The sequence below is a fragment of the Acanthaster planci genome, linkage group LG01 (genome assembly GCF_054643075.1).
Source record: "Acanthaster planci isolate LZ-2023a linkage group LG01, COTS_SCS, whole genome shotgun sequence".
Taxonomy (NCBI): Eukaryota; Metazoa; Echinodermata; class Asteroidea; order Valvatida; family Acanthasteridae; genus Acanthaster; species Acanthaster planci.
This window is the reverse complement of record NC_141777.1, coordinates 27,078,973-27,095,966: the sequence shown is the minus strand read 5'-3', so window position 1 is coordinate 27,095,966 and position 16,994 is coordinate 27,078,973. Positions and strand designations below refer to the sequence as shown.

The 16,994-nt window shown below is 38.2% G+C and overlaps 1 protein-coding gene across 3 annotated transcripts; it reads left to right on the top strand.

Moving 5' to 3' along the window:
* The first annotated feature begins 654 nt into the window (after nt 1–654).
* On the top strand, nt 655–15,393 carry LOC147800613 (adipocyte plasma membrane-associated protein-like). 3 transcript variants are annotated; one of them, XM_087141474.1, is made up of 10 exons: nt 655–879; nt 1,382–1,474; nt 2,628–2,729; nt 4,279–4,394; nt 5,471–5,563; nt 7,173–7,289; nt 8,623–8,794; nt 9,175–9,309; nt 10,738–10,927; nt 13,912–15,393. In XM_087141474.1, the coding sequence occupies exons 2-10, from the start codon at nt 1,392–1,394 to the stop codon at nt 14,113–14,115; spliced, it is 1,212 nt and encodes a 403-aa protein (XP_086997600.1). In that variant the 5' UTR covers nt 655–879; nt 1,382–1,391; the 3' UTR covers nt 14,116–15,393. The 3 variants fall into 3 exon arrangements, with proteins under 3 accessions (XP_086997600.1, XP_086997603.1, XP_086997607.1); XM_087141481.1 differs by having other exon boundaries at nt 658–767; XM_087141477.1 differs by lacking the exon at nt 1,382–1,474 and having other exon boundaries at nt 657–879.
* Nucleotides 15,394–16,994: the final 1,601 nt, after the last annotated feature.

The window sequence follows — 16,994 nt, the reverse complement described above, 5'->3', positions numbered from 1 at the left end:
CTACCTCAGTTTGTTTACTCAGTGAAGGTTGCATGCAATAAATCTTATTATTAAAGATCATTTGTGGCTTATTGACTGCACATTTCAATTGATGCAGTGTTTAGTTTTAAAAGAATTATTTATTTTGTAGCCAGCTATCCGTAGATATTGAAAAAAACCCAGAAAAGTCATGTGTATTAAAGTTTTTAAGTAGGCAGACCATTTCAAGTGAATGCTCAAGGTCAAGCTTTGAAATTAACGTAAAAAAAATAATCTCAAATTTGTTTTTGTAATGGAATTTGAGTACCAGTACAAAACCAACAAACCAAGGAGCCCTAAAGCACTTATTCACTTGAAACTAACCCACTTATTAAAATCATCGGCCATTCAAGGCCATCTTTTATCCACATTTAAAACGTAATATACCAATCCTCTCAGCTGCTCAGATTGATTGTCCAGGCTCAGGAAGGGATGGGGGGAGGGGTGCTGTAGCATGCCTACTTTTTTGAACAGGGGTGTAGGAATATACACATGCTCTTATATGCCGAGTACACCAGTGCTCATCACAGGCTAAATATACACAGCACCCCTGGGCACTGATATGTTTCAGTCCTGGTGTTATTCATTGTTAAATCGTTTGGATTGAGGTTACAAAGGTCATTGTGGCAGACAGGCTGTTCAACTCTGAGCCTCGCTATTAAGATACAGGTGTGTCTTGGAAAGCCAGGCTGTAGTCTGTCTCTACTGTTCCTTGCTGAATGTTACAATAGTAAGGAACTTCATATCCAGTGAGTTTTTATTAGCTTTGGTTTTGCAATATAGCATGCTCACCAATGCATGTGCTGAATAGCTTCTGAGTTCAAGTAAATCATTTGTGTTTGTAACGGTCTATGTCTGCATGTAAGTATTATATTTTTCATTATTATTTTAGTGTAGTTATATACATTTGTTGTAGTGTATACCACACATGTTAATTAACTACAAAGTTTATGCATATGTGGATCAGGCCATTTCATGATGTAGGTTGCACAGTGCTTGCTGAGCTGGTTGGATCCCTCTGATAATGGCCAATACATACTTGGATCTGATCCATATAAAGGGAAGTTAATTTTGCAATTTGGGTTAAGTGGAAATATCTGTTTTAGCTGACAGGTACAAACTTAACACCATTAATTTGAATAAGCAGATTTCTGCCACAAATCTGAGGGAGAACAAGGAAGGAACTAGATCACTTGTAGGTCTCAACTTTTTTGTTCAGTGGCCTTACAGACCCAGGGCTTACTGGAGAATTTTCCCCTGATGTTGAAGATTCCAAGCATTTTGATCTCAGAAATGGTCCCAGCATCAGAAGGATTTTATTTGTACATGTATGTGGGAACTTGTCTTTCAACTTTACTTCCAGTCCTTGCATAATGGAGAGAAACGTAAAGCAGCGAAAGGGGAAAAAACACACGTCTGGTTCCAAACCATCTGTGCAGAAATCCGTAAGCGAGAGGTATGAAAACCCTTAGAAGTACTGAGAAATGCTGTGCAACTGTTTCAAATCTCTGAAACTTCACGATTACCATCATCGCTTCAAATAATCAATTTTTTTAATTCAGTAGATATATGTATCATATTATTGCTATGTTTTGAGAAGTGCAAGACATGTTTTCAGCACCCAAAATGTGCAAGGTCAACCCACCAGTATAATATTTGCAGTGCCAGGGCATATGTCAAACTAGTCAAGGCTCTTGCAAACTTATACAAAAAAGTGGAGAGATTAAACCCACAGGTAGAGAATGGGGTGAAGCATACTACAATGCAAATGCACAACCCATATCAAAGAATATTGGCATTATGTGCACATAGTGGCAATATGAAAGAAATGGCTCCTCATTCAGTGCTGTATAGGCTACCACATGTACTGTACATGTACATGTACTTTCCACGGTCCCATTCATTCTGTCACTGTTGCGCCCATTCTAAATCTAGTGCGATTAAAGTATGTCTTGATTCGAGCCACGGAGCTGGATTTAACACCAGACCACATTTCAAATGTTACCTCCTGGTAATTTTAGGCTGAGATGTTTTAGTTGTATCCATGTTCTGGGTGATTTTGAACCCTTCAAAATTTGAGTACCTAGCTACTTCTTTTCACTATTATTGCAAGGAACAGTCCTTGTCAGGGCAGATTCATTCAGTTCAAATTCTATACATGTACGTGTACTTCATGGTTGTACATGCAATGATCTTCTAAAATGCTACGACAATGGGTTGCTTAGTCAGAAAATCAAACTTCAAAATGAGCCTACATGGCATGGTAAATCACTTTCTTAGGGTTGACGGTGAAATTTTGGGAAATTGTTGTGCTGTCCCAAGACTGCAAAAGGATTCAATGAACTTGAGCTTGTGTAAGCCTTTTGTAAATTATCTGTACATTTCTTGCAAAGGGGTGTTGAGCTGAGTGCCCACAGTCACTTTGATCCTGATTCTGCCACTATGAATAGGTTTATTTTGGGGACAAAGAACAGGACATGGCCACAGCTCTACAGTTTTGTACCATTATATTCTATTGTCATTTACTTCAGTGATGGATGATTATTTTATGAAAAGAAACCTACACGTAAGTAGCTTTTAAAGATTATCTGTTTCTTTTATAAATGCAGGTCTGCATGGAGTAAAAGGCTTACTGCATGTGCTGTTATGGCTACTGCATTAGGCATTGTGGTATACCTTCTGCCTAGCCCAGTTGATCCAGTTCCCCTTTAGTAAGTTGTCCTGTTAGTAATTCCAAGATCCTTGTTATAGCACTCAGTTGAACATTATGAGCGTCAAGCAAATGCTGAATTGAAAAATGTATGCACAAATGGGCAATTTTGCTTTTTTTAAGGTTCATTGGGCCTAGGAAGTATCCAGTGATAGTCTAAAACAAAGTCATGTGCAGCTCCCAGTTTTAAAAGCGACATGTATGTGTATCAAAACTGTTAGTGGCATCAGCCATTGAGGCACAGAATTCTGTACAGTGTAAGCTTTTCAGGGGCAGCCAAATTTGCAATAGATTGCTGTGGTTAAAATGGATTCAGCAACTTTACTTACATTTAATGTTTTGTATGAAATCCCCTTTCCAGCTGTACTTTGTGTTCTCGTGTTCATCAGGTTTAGTCCATATTACAGAAAATAATTCAGTGTCCTTTATGGCCCCTTGTGTGGGATATGCTACTGGACAGTTTTCTACAGATGTAGATATGTCCTTGCTCTCATTGTTATCAACTGGGATGAAACTGTGAAAAAACTCCTTACACTTACATCCACTTAGAAAATGATCATTTTTAATTGATATCATTTCCTGCACTGTACCAACAAGTGAATAACTCACTGAAAGGCTCTCTGTTTACTTTAAAAGGTTAGTAGCTTTTGTTGGCTGGGTACAAAGTGGGTAAAATGTGGTGGTGCGTATCCAATGCAGCATTTAAGTTACTGTGGCAGATATCCTTGTTAAGTAATCAAGAACTTATACGTGATAGGTCAATATGCTGAGATAAGAGGACATTACTTCTGTGGTTTTGATCTGGAATGATAAGAGATATTGCAAATCCGGATATGTCATCATGTCTGTTGATGAAACATACTTGATGTGACCAAAGTGTTGTCCTTAAAATGAGTCGTCATCTTTAAGTGAATTCTTGGTCAGTTTTCGTTGTGGTAGGAAAATTTTAAATATTGGAATTTTTAAAACCAATTCTGAACTTGCTGTACAGAAAAAAATGAAGAAAAACTTTGTCATGACCAGGGTCCTACTTTTGTGGCTGTACTTTTTGATCACCAAATTGTACTCAAAGCATTAAATAAGGAATTGTCTGTGTTACCGGAAGAACACATCATTGTCGTTATATTTCTTGTTAACTGTTGAAATGTGCTAGTCACTACTTAAAAAATGGTTTAAGCAGAGATCTTTTTAACCCATACGGTAATTATCAGAGCCATGAAATTGGGCCCCGACTAACAAACAACTAAAACATTTAATTGATACGTGTAAATGCCACCTTTGGTTTGAGGACCATTTTCAAAAGACCACCACTGCAGGGCAAATTAAATTCAGCTGCCAAGCAATGACATTTGCTAAGGACATCCAAAAATATTTGCTAACCAAATCAGGTTTTTATTTACCTGCCAGAATGCACTGTACATTGCTTGTGACCATACTTTTCATTGTGTGTTTTTCTAGTTTACTTTGCTGCTTAGCACAGAAATAGGACGAGCACTTGCTTAGCAGCTCCCGGAAATTGATTTTTTGTATGTTTCATTTGAACCTTCTAGCTTGCCATCCCCTCCGGTGCTGGAAGGACCCCTAGCACCAAATACATTACTTCAAGGAGCAGAGAGGCTGCTGGAGGGAAAAGTGTTTGGACCAGAGGCTTTGGAGATGAGAGATGGTATGATGCTGATTGTTGGTATATACCTGTATATATGTTGGTGGACACAGAGTTCCAAGTTTTGTGTCCCAATATAAAGGCAGAATTCTGAAGGTGCTCTATCCAGAAAAGTTGTACAACTGTATCTGTAAGTTTACTCTTGTGAAGCACAACTGAATTTGGCAAATGTCATTGACAATGCTGCAGAGTTTGAGTGTACACTGACATTTAAATGTAATTTTGGGGGGAAACATACCCGTAAGAGAAGAGAAACAAGAAGAATGTAGTGATTTAGAAACAATTTTCTAGTGGAAAAAAGAAAAAGAGAAATTTTCTGATTGTTTGACAGTTCTTACCCTCTGTGCAGCCTTTTAGATATTTTGTCAACTTACTCTTTTTAACTGGCAAAAGCTCCAGCTCATGAGGTGATATGTGTATATCATATGTGTGTATATGTGTATATGATATGTGTGTATGCTGGCAAATGTCTTCACATTATTACAATTCTCTTTCATATGTGCCCTTCGTTGGATATTTCATAGTCATGGTGGCATACCCGTATGTTCCAGAAATCTGTAATGGGGGGATTATTACTTCTCTTTATCAGTCTGGAGTATAACCACATATGGGCATAGTGACCTTGCCCCATGTCCCTACTCATACAGCAATTCAATGGTAGATATCTTAAATTGGCAACAATGAATTTTAAAGTGCATTGGTACAGACATATTTCAGAACGTGTAGATGATGTCTGTAATGTTGTTTGTTTTTTTGCACAGCCAACCAAATTTTTGCAAATGGAACATTTTGTCGGTGTTTTTTGTTCCATATACTCTAACGCTTAAGAAAAGCACCTGTAACATGGAAACACCCACACAATATCTTGTGGGCTGCTAAAGCAGGCCTTGAAATTAGTCAGAATATTGCATAAGATTTGTGACTTAATAGCCTGTCCAAATAGGATAATACTCCAGACTGTTTATATATGCATTGATAAAACCTGTAAGTGAGTGAGTGGGCAGATGCCTGTCTACTTTGTGCTTCAAACACCCTTTGTTTCCATAAAACTATGGTCACTGTTTTTTCCTGGATGACAGGTGCAGTGTACACGGGAACTGGAGATGGACAAGTTGTCAAGATAGAAAATGACCAAATAACGACCATTGCAAGGTTTGGATCCCCGCCCTGTGGTATGTCTTGTTTGGACGTTAACGTAGACTATAACCTGAAGAGATGCCACAACTGTAGTGGCACCACACTTACGTGCGCATTCTTAACCTTGGCATGTTCACGCTTTTGGCAAATCATAATACTTATTACTCTAAAGGCACGTAATGTGCTTACCACCTGCCTGGTGATACTACCTCTCTGGTGGTAAGCTGACCACATTTCTAATTCTGGTTGCCAAATTACACTATTGAACTGTTCAAATGCACACTATTCCTTTCCAGTACATGAAGATAGTCAGATTTAGTGAGATTGTGAAGGGTGGCCGCAAGTTTTTATTTTTAATGTTGCCGATTGCTAGTGTTCTGGAAAAGCCTCGCCAAGCAAAGAAACTGAATTTTCAATGGGATCGATGACCACCGAGCAGAGATATTTCAAGGAAAGTTATGACTTGGGAGTTGAAGTTAACAGTAGTGCTGCAAGTAGGTGCCAAGGTTTGGTTTGGGTTCGGTTTGGACGCAGTTTGGAAATTTTTGGCCGAACTTTGGTTTGTTTCGGACACGTACACATAATGCACATTGAGACGTTGAAGAACACGCTACGAATGAACGTGCCATACATACATGTAGTACCGCCGTGTGTAAAATACATTAATACAAGCAATGAATCTCCTCTCCATCCCCATCTATGAGCAACTTCGATGTGAACGTAATTTTTGTCTAAACTGTTTCCCCAAAGTTTGTTTAGGAGTTAAAATTCCATTGAAATTTACCGTTGGAGGTGTGACAGTTCCTGACCTTGTTTGCCGCCCAAAGTGGTCATGTTTGGACTACACTTGATTCAACAAAATGATCGTAGGATATGAGAAAAGAAAAGAAAAAAAAAACAACAGCATGCTCAAATGGGAGTTTCCTCCTTTACAGGATACAAGAGCAAATTACATTTCGAGTGCATTGTGTTTTGGTTATTTTTCACAAAACAGATTCAACTGCCAAACCATGGCTTTCGATGTATTCAGAGAAGAACCTTGGTATTAAGTCAGCATTCTCAACAGAGACCAAAAGCTTAAGCAGCCAGTCAAATTTGTGACGAAGTATGATGTTATTTTCAGGAAGGGACAGTTTGGGAAATTTTTTCTAATGAAGCAATGGATAAAATTTAACAATGAAATGAAGAGGATGGCTTTTCAACCATTCTTACACAATCACTCAAGTTGATATCAATGACTGTGTCGGGATCATTCAGTTTTAAATGTTAAAAGATAAGAACTTAGTGATAAACTGCATTTTGCTGCCTTATATAATTCAATAGACCACCTGCTCACATTTGTTGAAGAGAGCATGCCTTCTGAATGATCAACAGTTTAAAGCTTATCATGGAGTGTTTTAATTATAGGCAAAATGTGCCATTGCTCTCTGCTCAACACTGGTAACATTACCAATGATTCGAATAAGTCATTATTTATTGTCTTTATCACAAATTGGTGAAATTAAAAGGCAAATAAATCACCTTTGCAATTAATTGCATGTGCCGTCATTCGGCAACATGTATTCTACCTACATGTACATTGAAACATACCCATTGAACAGAATGCCTCGAGTCAGCATTTTTGGTTTGGTTTGTTGTGTGCAGGACTTCAAAAAGATGAGCACAGGTGTGGGCGGCCACTGGGACTGCGGTTCCACACTGATGGATTTCTGTACGTGTTAGATGCGTATCTTGGGTTGTTCAAAGTAAATGTGGAAACAGGTAATGAAGTTGGAAACGATTCAAATTAATTACAGTCACCAGTGGGCAAGTACTCCTGTAACTCTGCTGTGTGATGAGACCTTGAACAAAGTCAGTTTAGAATAATCAAATTTAAAAATAGAGATGTAATAATTTTTACGAGGCTTGTTTGCAGTTGGAAGTTTTTATGTATGCTCTGAATACACATTTAAGTTGTCAATCAACAGAGATCCGTGTACTTTGACCAAAGAGCCGGATGTGTTTGTTCCTCATCAAGGGCTGTTTTTAGTGTTGTTGCTCTCCACTCATCTGTACATCCTGTTAGTTCACAGTGACCTTAAGTCCACTTTTTGACGTGTCCCATATTTGAAGTCATTCCTGGCCTTTCTCAAGGTCTTGTGTACTGTGCTGATACAAGGCTGTGTGCTGATATAGTAAAGCTTTGTCTTTTTTTCCACTCCAGCAACTACGTGCATTTGTGTACATTTTTTTTCACTAGATTTGCCTCATTTCCAGAAATTCCTTTCCAGAGAAGTTGAAGAAACTTCAGTTTGCATTATGTGAAAATAATAATGAAGACCCTTTTCTGTTTGTTAATACTTAAAGTCAAGGATTTCACTGTTCTTTTCAACTGCCATCGATGAATTCACTGTAGAAATAGGCCCTGAAAACAGTGTGGTGCCAATGTGGTGTCGCTTGCTTGGAGGATACAGAGTTCTTTCAGTGTTAAAGTATAAAGTATATATACTGCACGAGATAAATTGTGACATGTTGGGCCTACTTAATCAGACTAAAGTGGTGATTTTGCCCACTTTGACACAGTTCATGTTGCATTCCTTTCATCACGGTTCAGCAAAACTAGTGTTCTACACCATGACTTCCAGGTCCGGGATAGATCCAGAGCCATTTTTGTGGGGGGAGGGGAAGGGGGCAACTTTTTGGCAGAAGCCTACAGAGACAGTGTAGAGTGGTCAAATTATTTATAATAGCTTTATACATATGTATGGCATATCACTCTCAAGAGTTGGTCAGACTGTACTTAATTCACCTTCTTAAACTTTGAAAATGATAATCAGAGCAGCAACTCATTAAGAAACACTCTCTCTCTGTACCTTTCTAGGAAAAATTTCAGGAAAAGATACAGATGTTACTTGAGCATGCATGCATTGTGAGCCATGTCCAGTTAATTTGGAGGTCAGAGGTCCAAACAGAAACTAAATTAGGGAATACCACATCAAATGAGAATGAAACCAAACAGTGAGCAAAACTCTAAACCTATGCAGTGATTCTTCCGTTATTCTGAGACATATCTTTTACTCTGCTTAACTGTCTCATAAATGCTTTTTTCATCAAGGTGACACAACAAAGCTTCTGTCAGGTGAGGATCCCATCGGAGGCAAACCCATGAAATTCCTAAATGACCTGGACATCGACTCAGACGGGGTCATATATTTCAGTGACTCTAGTTACCGTTGGCAACGCCGTCAAAATAGACATGCTGTTCTTGAAAACACCAAAACAGCAAGGTGTGGTTCATTTGCCTCTTTGTTAAGTGAGAAGAAGAAACATCCAACCATTTCCTACCCGTTCATAGTTACAGTGTATGTACCAGTATCAGAAAATGGTAGTGATACTGGCTGAAAACAATTAAAGGTTAAAATTTGGAAGAACTGTGTAATGAGCTTTTTACACAACCCCTTCCAAGTGTTATTGCCCAATAGTAAAATACCTCCCCCTTTTGTTCACACGTAAAAATATCAAACCCCATGATTACTTACACCCCTATTGTCAAATTTGGATGAAGTCAAATGCAATATTCAGAGAATACAAAAAAACACGCAGACAAACACATAAAATCACAAAAATTGTCTTTTGAACGTTGACCAAATCTCATTTTTCTGTACAGGGTGTTCAAGTTTGACCCCAAGACTGGAGAAAAGTCAGTCATACTTGATGACCTCTGCTTTGCCAATGGTATACAGTTGTCTCCAGATGAAGACTTCCTGCTAATAACAGAAACAACATATGCACAAGTAAAAAAGTAAGTTGAAAACAGAATGTTTAAATTAGTTCTTGACCATCCACTCAATTTGTAGTAAAATTTGTCCTTTGTAAAAGTACGGATGCCAGACCGATTGTTTGTGTACTTTTGCTCCCCATGTAAAAATTATTATATAAGCATTCTATATCTTTGTTCAGGGCAATTGAGAAAAATTGAATTGCAAAGATAAACCAATTTGCATTGCTGTGAACTGAAGCTTCATACTTGACTTTGCAGAGTGTGTGTTTAATCAAATGCATACCACACATGCTCAGCATTAAATGTAGTCTACATATTACGTGCTGTTATCTGTTCCCAATCTCAGTGCCCTGTGATGAAATATTGTGCTTATGACAGTCATTCTTTGCCCGCACTGAAATGGGAGGTGAGCTAAATGTACATGAGCACATTGAACAATGGTAAAGAATCACTTAACTACATGTATAACATTCTAGCCAACCGCTGTGGCAGAATTTATCAATTTCTACAGCTGGGAAGGCCAGATATATGGGGAACGGTAGATCATAAGCGACTTTTTTTGCATGTTTACTAAGATGTAGGGCTACTGTACCAGTACACTCCCATCAAGGGTGGCGGGAGAGATCATGTTTACCCCACCTCCCATGATAGGGGGAGGGGCGAAATGTCACATGGTCCCCTGTACCATCTTCAACTAATGTTGATTCTAACCAGGGACATGTTTAATCTGTTTTATGTACCACACATATATGCACTGGCAGTTACATTGTGGTTGTAATATGTAAGTTGACTGTGCTCACACAGTGCCATTGTGGTGATGGCAAAAGTGCATTATCAGCTGTTGGTTTAGAATAACCCTCATGGGCCACAGTTGTTGTGATGAATGCAAGTAGAGGTTCTTTGATGAGCGCGTGGCATTTATTGTGTTTTCAACCTTTTCTTTTCCACATAGTAGCTGTCACAATGGACCTTTCTCATGAAATATGCAAATTAGATAGGCACGCGTGCACACTACTAGTCTGTCAGCAGTGTAGGCGAGCTGCATCTGGCACGTTGAAGGTCAATCCAAACCACATTACAGCCTTTGTCTGATACTTCAACACGATTTTCTTGAAACTAAGTGAAGTTTTCAGTGTCCTAAGGTTGGAAAGTAACAATTCCTTGTCTTTAAGTTTGGCAGTCATGTAAACTATACTACATGTAGTCACGGTACAGAAATGGTATGTATGTGCTCACAGTGGTGCACATGGAGATTTGTATTACGTCATAGATTTAAGCAACTTTGCCAACCAGTGGTAGTAACGCGTATGCGCCTGCCTTATGTGCATATTTCACGGGAAAGGTCCATTCTTCCACCATTGCTAGGGTTTGGGGCATATGTTTATGCTGTTCTCATTGCTCTTGTTTGTTCTAATGAGAGAGGGCCATGCATGTTTTGTCTACCAACAGATATTACCTGAAGGGTCCAAAGAAAGGACAGGTTGAGGTATTTGCTGATAACCTCCCTGGATTGGTTGATAACATCCGACCAAGGCGAGCAGGGGGTTACTGGGTTGGGATGGCCACAGTCAGGAAACAGCCAATTTCTGTGTATGACATCATTGCTGCAAGACCTTGGCTGAGTAAATTAATCACAAAGGTACGCTGTAATTTCAGTTCATGACTCGTGCGTTTGATGCAGACTTCACAACATAGACTTAATTACTCAGTGTTGCTTTGGTACTCTAACTCAAAAAGTACTTTTTTGTTCTCATTTTAGCAACTTGGTACTTGACCCCAGATCGAGACTCTTATTACTCATAATCATACCTGTCAAATGCAAACTTATTTAAAGCCATCTATGCTAAATCACCTAAATAAAAAATATTTCAGTGTCTGACTATTTGGATGAAATATTTTTGAAAAACTTTAACTATTCAAACTGAATGGAAACCCGTGCTTTAATACAGGTCTCCAATAAATAATAAATAAATAAAATTCAAAAATAAACTAAAATACCAACAGTAGTCATGTTTGCATTTGCCCCTCAACACAGTGCTGATATAGAAACACAAAATATTCATTTTTCACGTGCAAGCAGTGTTTCTTCCATTAGCCTGTTTTCCAATGTGACAGAATAGAGCAACTAACACAGGTGAATTATGCACTTAAGTTTCAAAATAATAGCGTAAAAATGAACACAAATGGAAGTTGTTGTGATGGAGTCTACTGCACAATTTGAGTCGGTGAACCAAACTGAAACCAAATTATAATAAGGCACGCCATTTCAGGAAGGTCAAAAACCTCAGTGATGTTGTTCAGCTCCGAAGGTCACTCCATGAGTCCAATCTGCTATTCATTGGTCCTTCTGAATGAAAACAAAATGGCAAGTAAGTTTATACAAAAGAGTAGGTTTTTAGAAAAAGTCTGCATGGTTCATTTAACATTGACTTTATACTAAGATTGAATCAACACCAGCTGTATGGAAAGGAGGAAAAGACCTCATACTAGTTATTGTAGTTCACTGTAGGGGATTTAGCTGTACTAACTCTATGAGGAGGGCCTGTTACTTAAAGAGTAACTAGTTATTGTAGTTCACTATAGGGGATTCAGCTGTACTAACTCTATGAGGAGGGTCTGTTACTTAAAGAGTAACTAGTTATTGTAGTTCACTGTAGGGGCCTCAGCTGTACTAACTCTATGAGGAGGGCCTGTTACTTAAAGAGTAACTAGTTATTGTAGTTGACTATAGGGGCCTCAGCTGTACTAACTCTATCAGGAGGGCCTGTTACTTAAAGAGTAACTCGTTATTGTAGTTCACTGTAGGGGATTCAGCTGTACTAACTCTATGAGGAGGGCCTGTTACTTAAAGAGTAACTAGTTATTGTAGTTCACTATAGGGGATTCAGCTGTACTAACTCTATGAGGAGGGCCTGTTACTTAAAGAGTAACTAGTTATTGTAGTTCACTATAGGGGCCTCGGCTGTACTAACTCTATGAGGAGGGCCTGTTACTTAAAGAGTAACTAGTTATTGTAGTTCACTATAGGGGCCTCAGCTGTACTAACTCTATCAGGAGGGCCTGTTACTTAAAGAGTAACTAGTAATTGTAGTTGACTATAGGGGCCTCAGCTGTACTAACTCTATCAGGAGGGCCTGTTACTTAAAGAGTAACTAGTTATTGTAGTTCACTGTAGGGGCCTCAGCTGTACTAACTCTATCAGGAGGGCCTGTTACTTAAAGAGTAACTAGTTATTGTAGTTCACTGTAGGGGCCTCAGCTGTACTAACTCTATCAGGAGGGCCCGTTACTTAAAGAGTAACTAGTTATTGTAGTTCACTGTAGGGGCCTCAGCTGTACTAACTCCATCAGGAGGGCCTGTTACTTAAAGAGTAACTAGTTAGTGTAGTTCACTGTAGGGGCCTCAGCTGTACTAACTCCATCAGGAGGGCCTGTTACTTAAAGAGTCCAGGCAATGCAATTGTTTTACTACATCCCAAGAGAATGCATATTACGTGTTTCAGTTGACATTATTTGAGTTATTTGTTTGGTATTTCAAAGGGTATTTTGGTATTTTTCGTGCTAATGTAAATCTCCATATTCATGAACATAACTGTGATGTCATCCTAGGGAGTACAATCCCAATGTTGCATTGAATTGTGCATACACAAATGCTGGATTTTCTTCTTTTTATTTTGCCATCCTAGAGGTTTGTTTCTTTATTGATACATTGCTACATGGCAATAAATATGCAATAAATAAGCCTTCCCCGGAAGCATTTTCACTTTGCACAATTAGGTTTACAATTTGAGCAGTAACACTAAGAAACTGAACAGTGTCTTTCCTGATTGACACCTTGGCAACAGCTCCCTCAGTTGTTTACAAATGCTTAGACCCATTTATTTATTATACAAGTGATCTTTTCAATACACTTAATCCCAAAAGCATGTCAAATAGTTTTCATACATTGAGGAAGACTCCAAAGATGCACTAAAAAGGTGTCTCTAAAAATCCATCACATGGACCCTTAAAGAGTATTGTTGCACATACATTGTGCAATGTTCTTCACCATCGTTTGAAACAAAATCAGCAAAATCAGTTCTAATAACATAGTACTGATGGAAGTTTGAAAAAGTGCATTCAAAAAAAATAATTAATTGGCTTTACAGATGAGTGCCTCTTCATTTTGCCTGAGATAACCCTGATTCCCAAATGTCTCTGAAGCTGTTTTTCAGAGAGGGGAAAACACTTGTGTGGACATGAGTCCACAAAACATTCTTTTCATTATGTGGACTTGTCTTGTGTGGAGGTCCACACCATGGATGCCACACTTGCACACACACACACAAGTGTGTATTTGCCTGCAACTGGGGACCCCCTATTGTTCCTCTTTTGTTTGTACTTTAACGTTTTTTAGAAGACCATCCATATGTTTTGTACACAGTTGTCAATCGGGACCCTCTGTCAATCGGGGACCTTACTGTCCTCTATTGTTCAGGGTCCCCAATTGAATGCAGAAACAAACTTATACACACACAAGACCGCCCCCCCAAAAAAAAAACTTGCTGGGATTGTGCTGCTACCTATTTCCCAAAGCTGTTAAACTGATTCTTATATTTAAATCTACTTCTCATACTTATCACAGTTTATAAGCCCGGAGTGGATTGTAAAAGTTGTACCCAAGCATAGCCTCGTGATTGCCCTGGACGAAGACGGCAACATCATTGAGAGCCTCCATGACACCACAGGACGCAATATTCCTTCTGTAAGCAGTGTACTTGACACTGGAGAGCACCTCTATTTTGGCTCCTACCATGCTGAATTCCTGGGCCGATTGAGCCTAAAGTAGAAGTTCCATAATCATAAATATGCAATCAGGAGTGACTCAAAGAAAGCCTGTGTTCAATTACAGTTTAAATTTTAGAAAAACCTGAAATGATTGTTTAAAGGCCTTAATTTTTTCATTTGGCTTTTAAACGTGGTGAAGTAATTGAAGTTACTTGTTGCTGAACAAGTTTAATGAGTTTTCAGGTATTTGTGGCATTTCTTGAAAAGCAAGTGGAAACCTTTTTATAATTAGGATATCAACAGTTACCAAGGTAATAAGCTATTTGGGGGACGAAAACTTACAGTAAATTGTCAAAAATCAAAATTACCAATTGTAACCTAGATTTGGGGAATTCTTTTGGAATGTTGGTCGTATTTTCTCTACAACGACAATGGCAGTATAGTTGTACATTCTTTGTGTGTTTTTTACATTTTTTTTTTCAGGTTAAAACATTGCAATTTAATGCTTGACATTTAGAGGGAAATCTGAGTTCTTAAAGTCTTGATGAAAGACATGGATGTTGGAGTGTATTCCCCCTTTCAAGTTTCAGAATTTACAGCCTTAGTCAGTACAGCAGAAGGATGGTGTATGGTTTTGATAATTTTTTTAAATAAAAGAACATGTTTTTTTTGGGGGGGGGAGAAAAGGAAAAATTTGAAAGATGGTGGTGGAAGACGAACCAGTCTTTTTTTGTTGTTTACTTTAGTTTGAGTGTGCACATCAGCATAAATTTGGACTCAAATAAAAAAGACTCTTATCTTTATCACCATCTAGAAAGTCTCCCATGTAATGTGTCATTTCAAATGCAAGATATGTGCATGCATATGTTTGGAGAAAAAAAGTTTTACAATGAAAATGAATAACCAGTGTGTTTTATTTTACTTGGAAAACAGCCAAGAACTTGGTATAGTAAACATTAATAGTAATACATTTAGGTTTGTGCAGGTTAGTTATGTCGCCCTCTTGTGGTTAAACCAGCAGCTTGAGTTTGTGGAAAAACTGGAAAGATTTAAAGTAACTACCTATGCTTATGGAATTGTTTTTTTCTTTAGGCATGTACATTTTAGTCAGATTTTTCAAAGCTTATGACATGTACTTTTGTATTGATATTGCTTTCTTTCCCAGACCAGGGTGAAAATATGAATTGGCAATATGAAAGGAATATTTGTTATTACATTGGATGCCAGTGGATCTGAAATTATGCATTTTATAATAAAAAATAATGATTTTTTACTTTTTAAAAATGTTATAGCTCTCATGAGGAAAAAATACAGGTACTGCATTGATTCTGAACTTTAATTCAGTCTCCAATTTTTGCTTGTTGTACGGTCACTTATGCTCAGAAACAGAGAATTGAATTACTCGTCCTTGCGTTGTTTTTCCACAAAACAGACCTGTTTGGACTGTGGGTTTTCTTCAGTGCTACTTTATGAACACATATTGGGAATTCAAAGCAAAAACAAAGCACCACGACAAAGCCAAGCTAAATGGGAAAAGGACAAGCAAACAAAACAATCTGGGAAAAACGGCTGCCTTTATAAAATGACACTTCAATAAGGTACCTTGACCTCGGTGGTCCGTGTTATTAGACTGTGTGCCAAAAAGATATGATTTTCCAAAGTTGTGGTGGGCCATGGCTGAGAGTGATGGACTCCTAGTTCTCCCCAAATATTTAAAAGTGACTTTTGCCTAACATAACTATGAATAATCAGGCTTGGGAGGTGGATAATTTTCTTCTTGTTAGGACAAAAAGGAAAACTTTTATTTATTATTTTGTTTACATTTTGACTAATTTTGTAAAAGTTTTATGGGATGCTTATGCCCCAAGTCATTTATGCACTGTATCTTAACACAAAAATTTGCAGCGAAATTGTAAGCTTTTTTGCCTTTTAGTCCACATATCTTTTTAACCATTTGTTAAAAAAGTATAGCACAACATGATGTTTCATTGAAATGGGGCATAATTTTCAAGATAGATTATCAAATATTTACACTTGACCTACCGTTTTACCTCCCTTTTATTATTTGAATGGGGATTAAGTGGGTTGTGTGTCTGTTTCGTTGGCTTGTTTTGGATTGGACCGTTTGAATTTTGGGCGCTTTGCTAGTACCATTCTACATTGCAGGGCATTTCAAGTTTGGATATAGAGTCTCTAGTTTGTGAGAACATACGTGTGGTAAAATGAAATGATTGGGGTTTACTCTATTTACAACACCATTCACACCTATCCAGGGGTCAGGCATTGCACTGCCTTTAATTTTTCATTTGCAGGAACTGGCTTTAGGGATTTGCTTTTACCCATTTATAAAATCTTAATCTTGCACGTACATTGTACAGTGTAATAAGTAGTGCATCAGCAATAAACTGGAAGCTGGCGTCTCTGAAAATGTCTCCTGAACAGTTGTTTATTTGTCTGAAGGAAGTGGCATAGCTGGGGTGGATTTTACAAATTCACAATTTGGCAGCAAGGGACCAAGAATTCCCAGTGCTTGGTGGTGGGGGGGATGTGACCCTAGTAGTCACGGTACTGATTCTGCATGGAACTGGGGCAGGGTAAGGAAGTTAAATTTTTCCGAGTTCTGTCAACCCCACCTCCACCTCCAACTAATCGGTCCTGCGCTCCAAACTTGATTATTTTCTGGGCAGAAGTTTCATAAGAGTTACATGTGTAGCCCGCAACATTTTGTTTCAATTTTATCTGAATATCCAAAAATCTCCCCCTCCAAAATATAAATCTTAATTTTTATAGGCTCTTAGTCCAAATTTTTCTGAAACAGCCTCTTTAAAAATAAAAGTTGTTTATGGACTTTTCAGCAGAGTACACCATCGGCAATAATTGCTACATGTAGTCTTGAGGGGAGATTTAATTACTCAACGTTTACTCTGGAAAACATTTCTG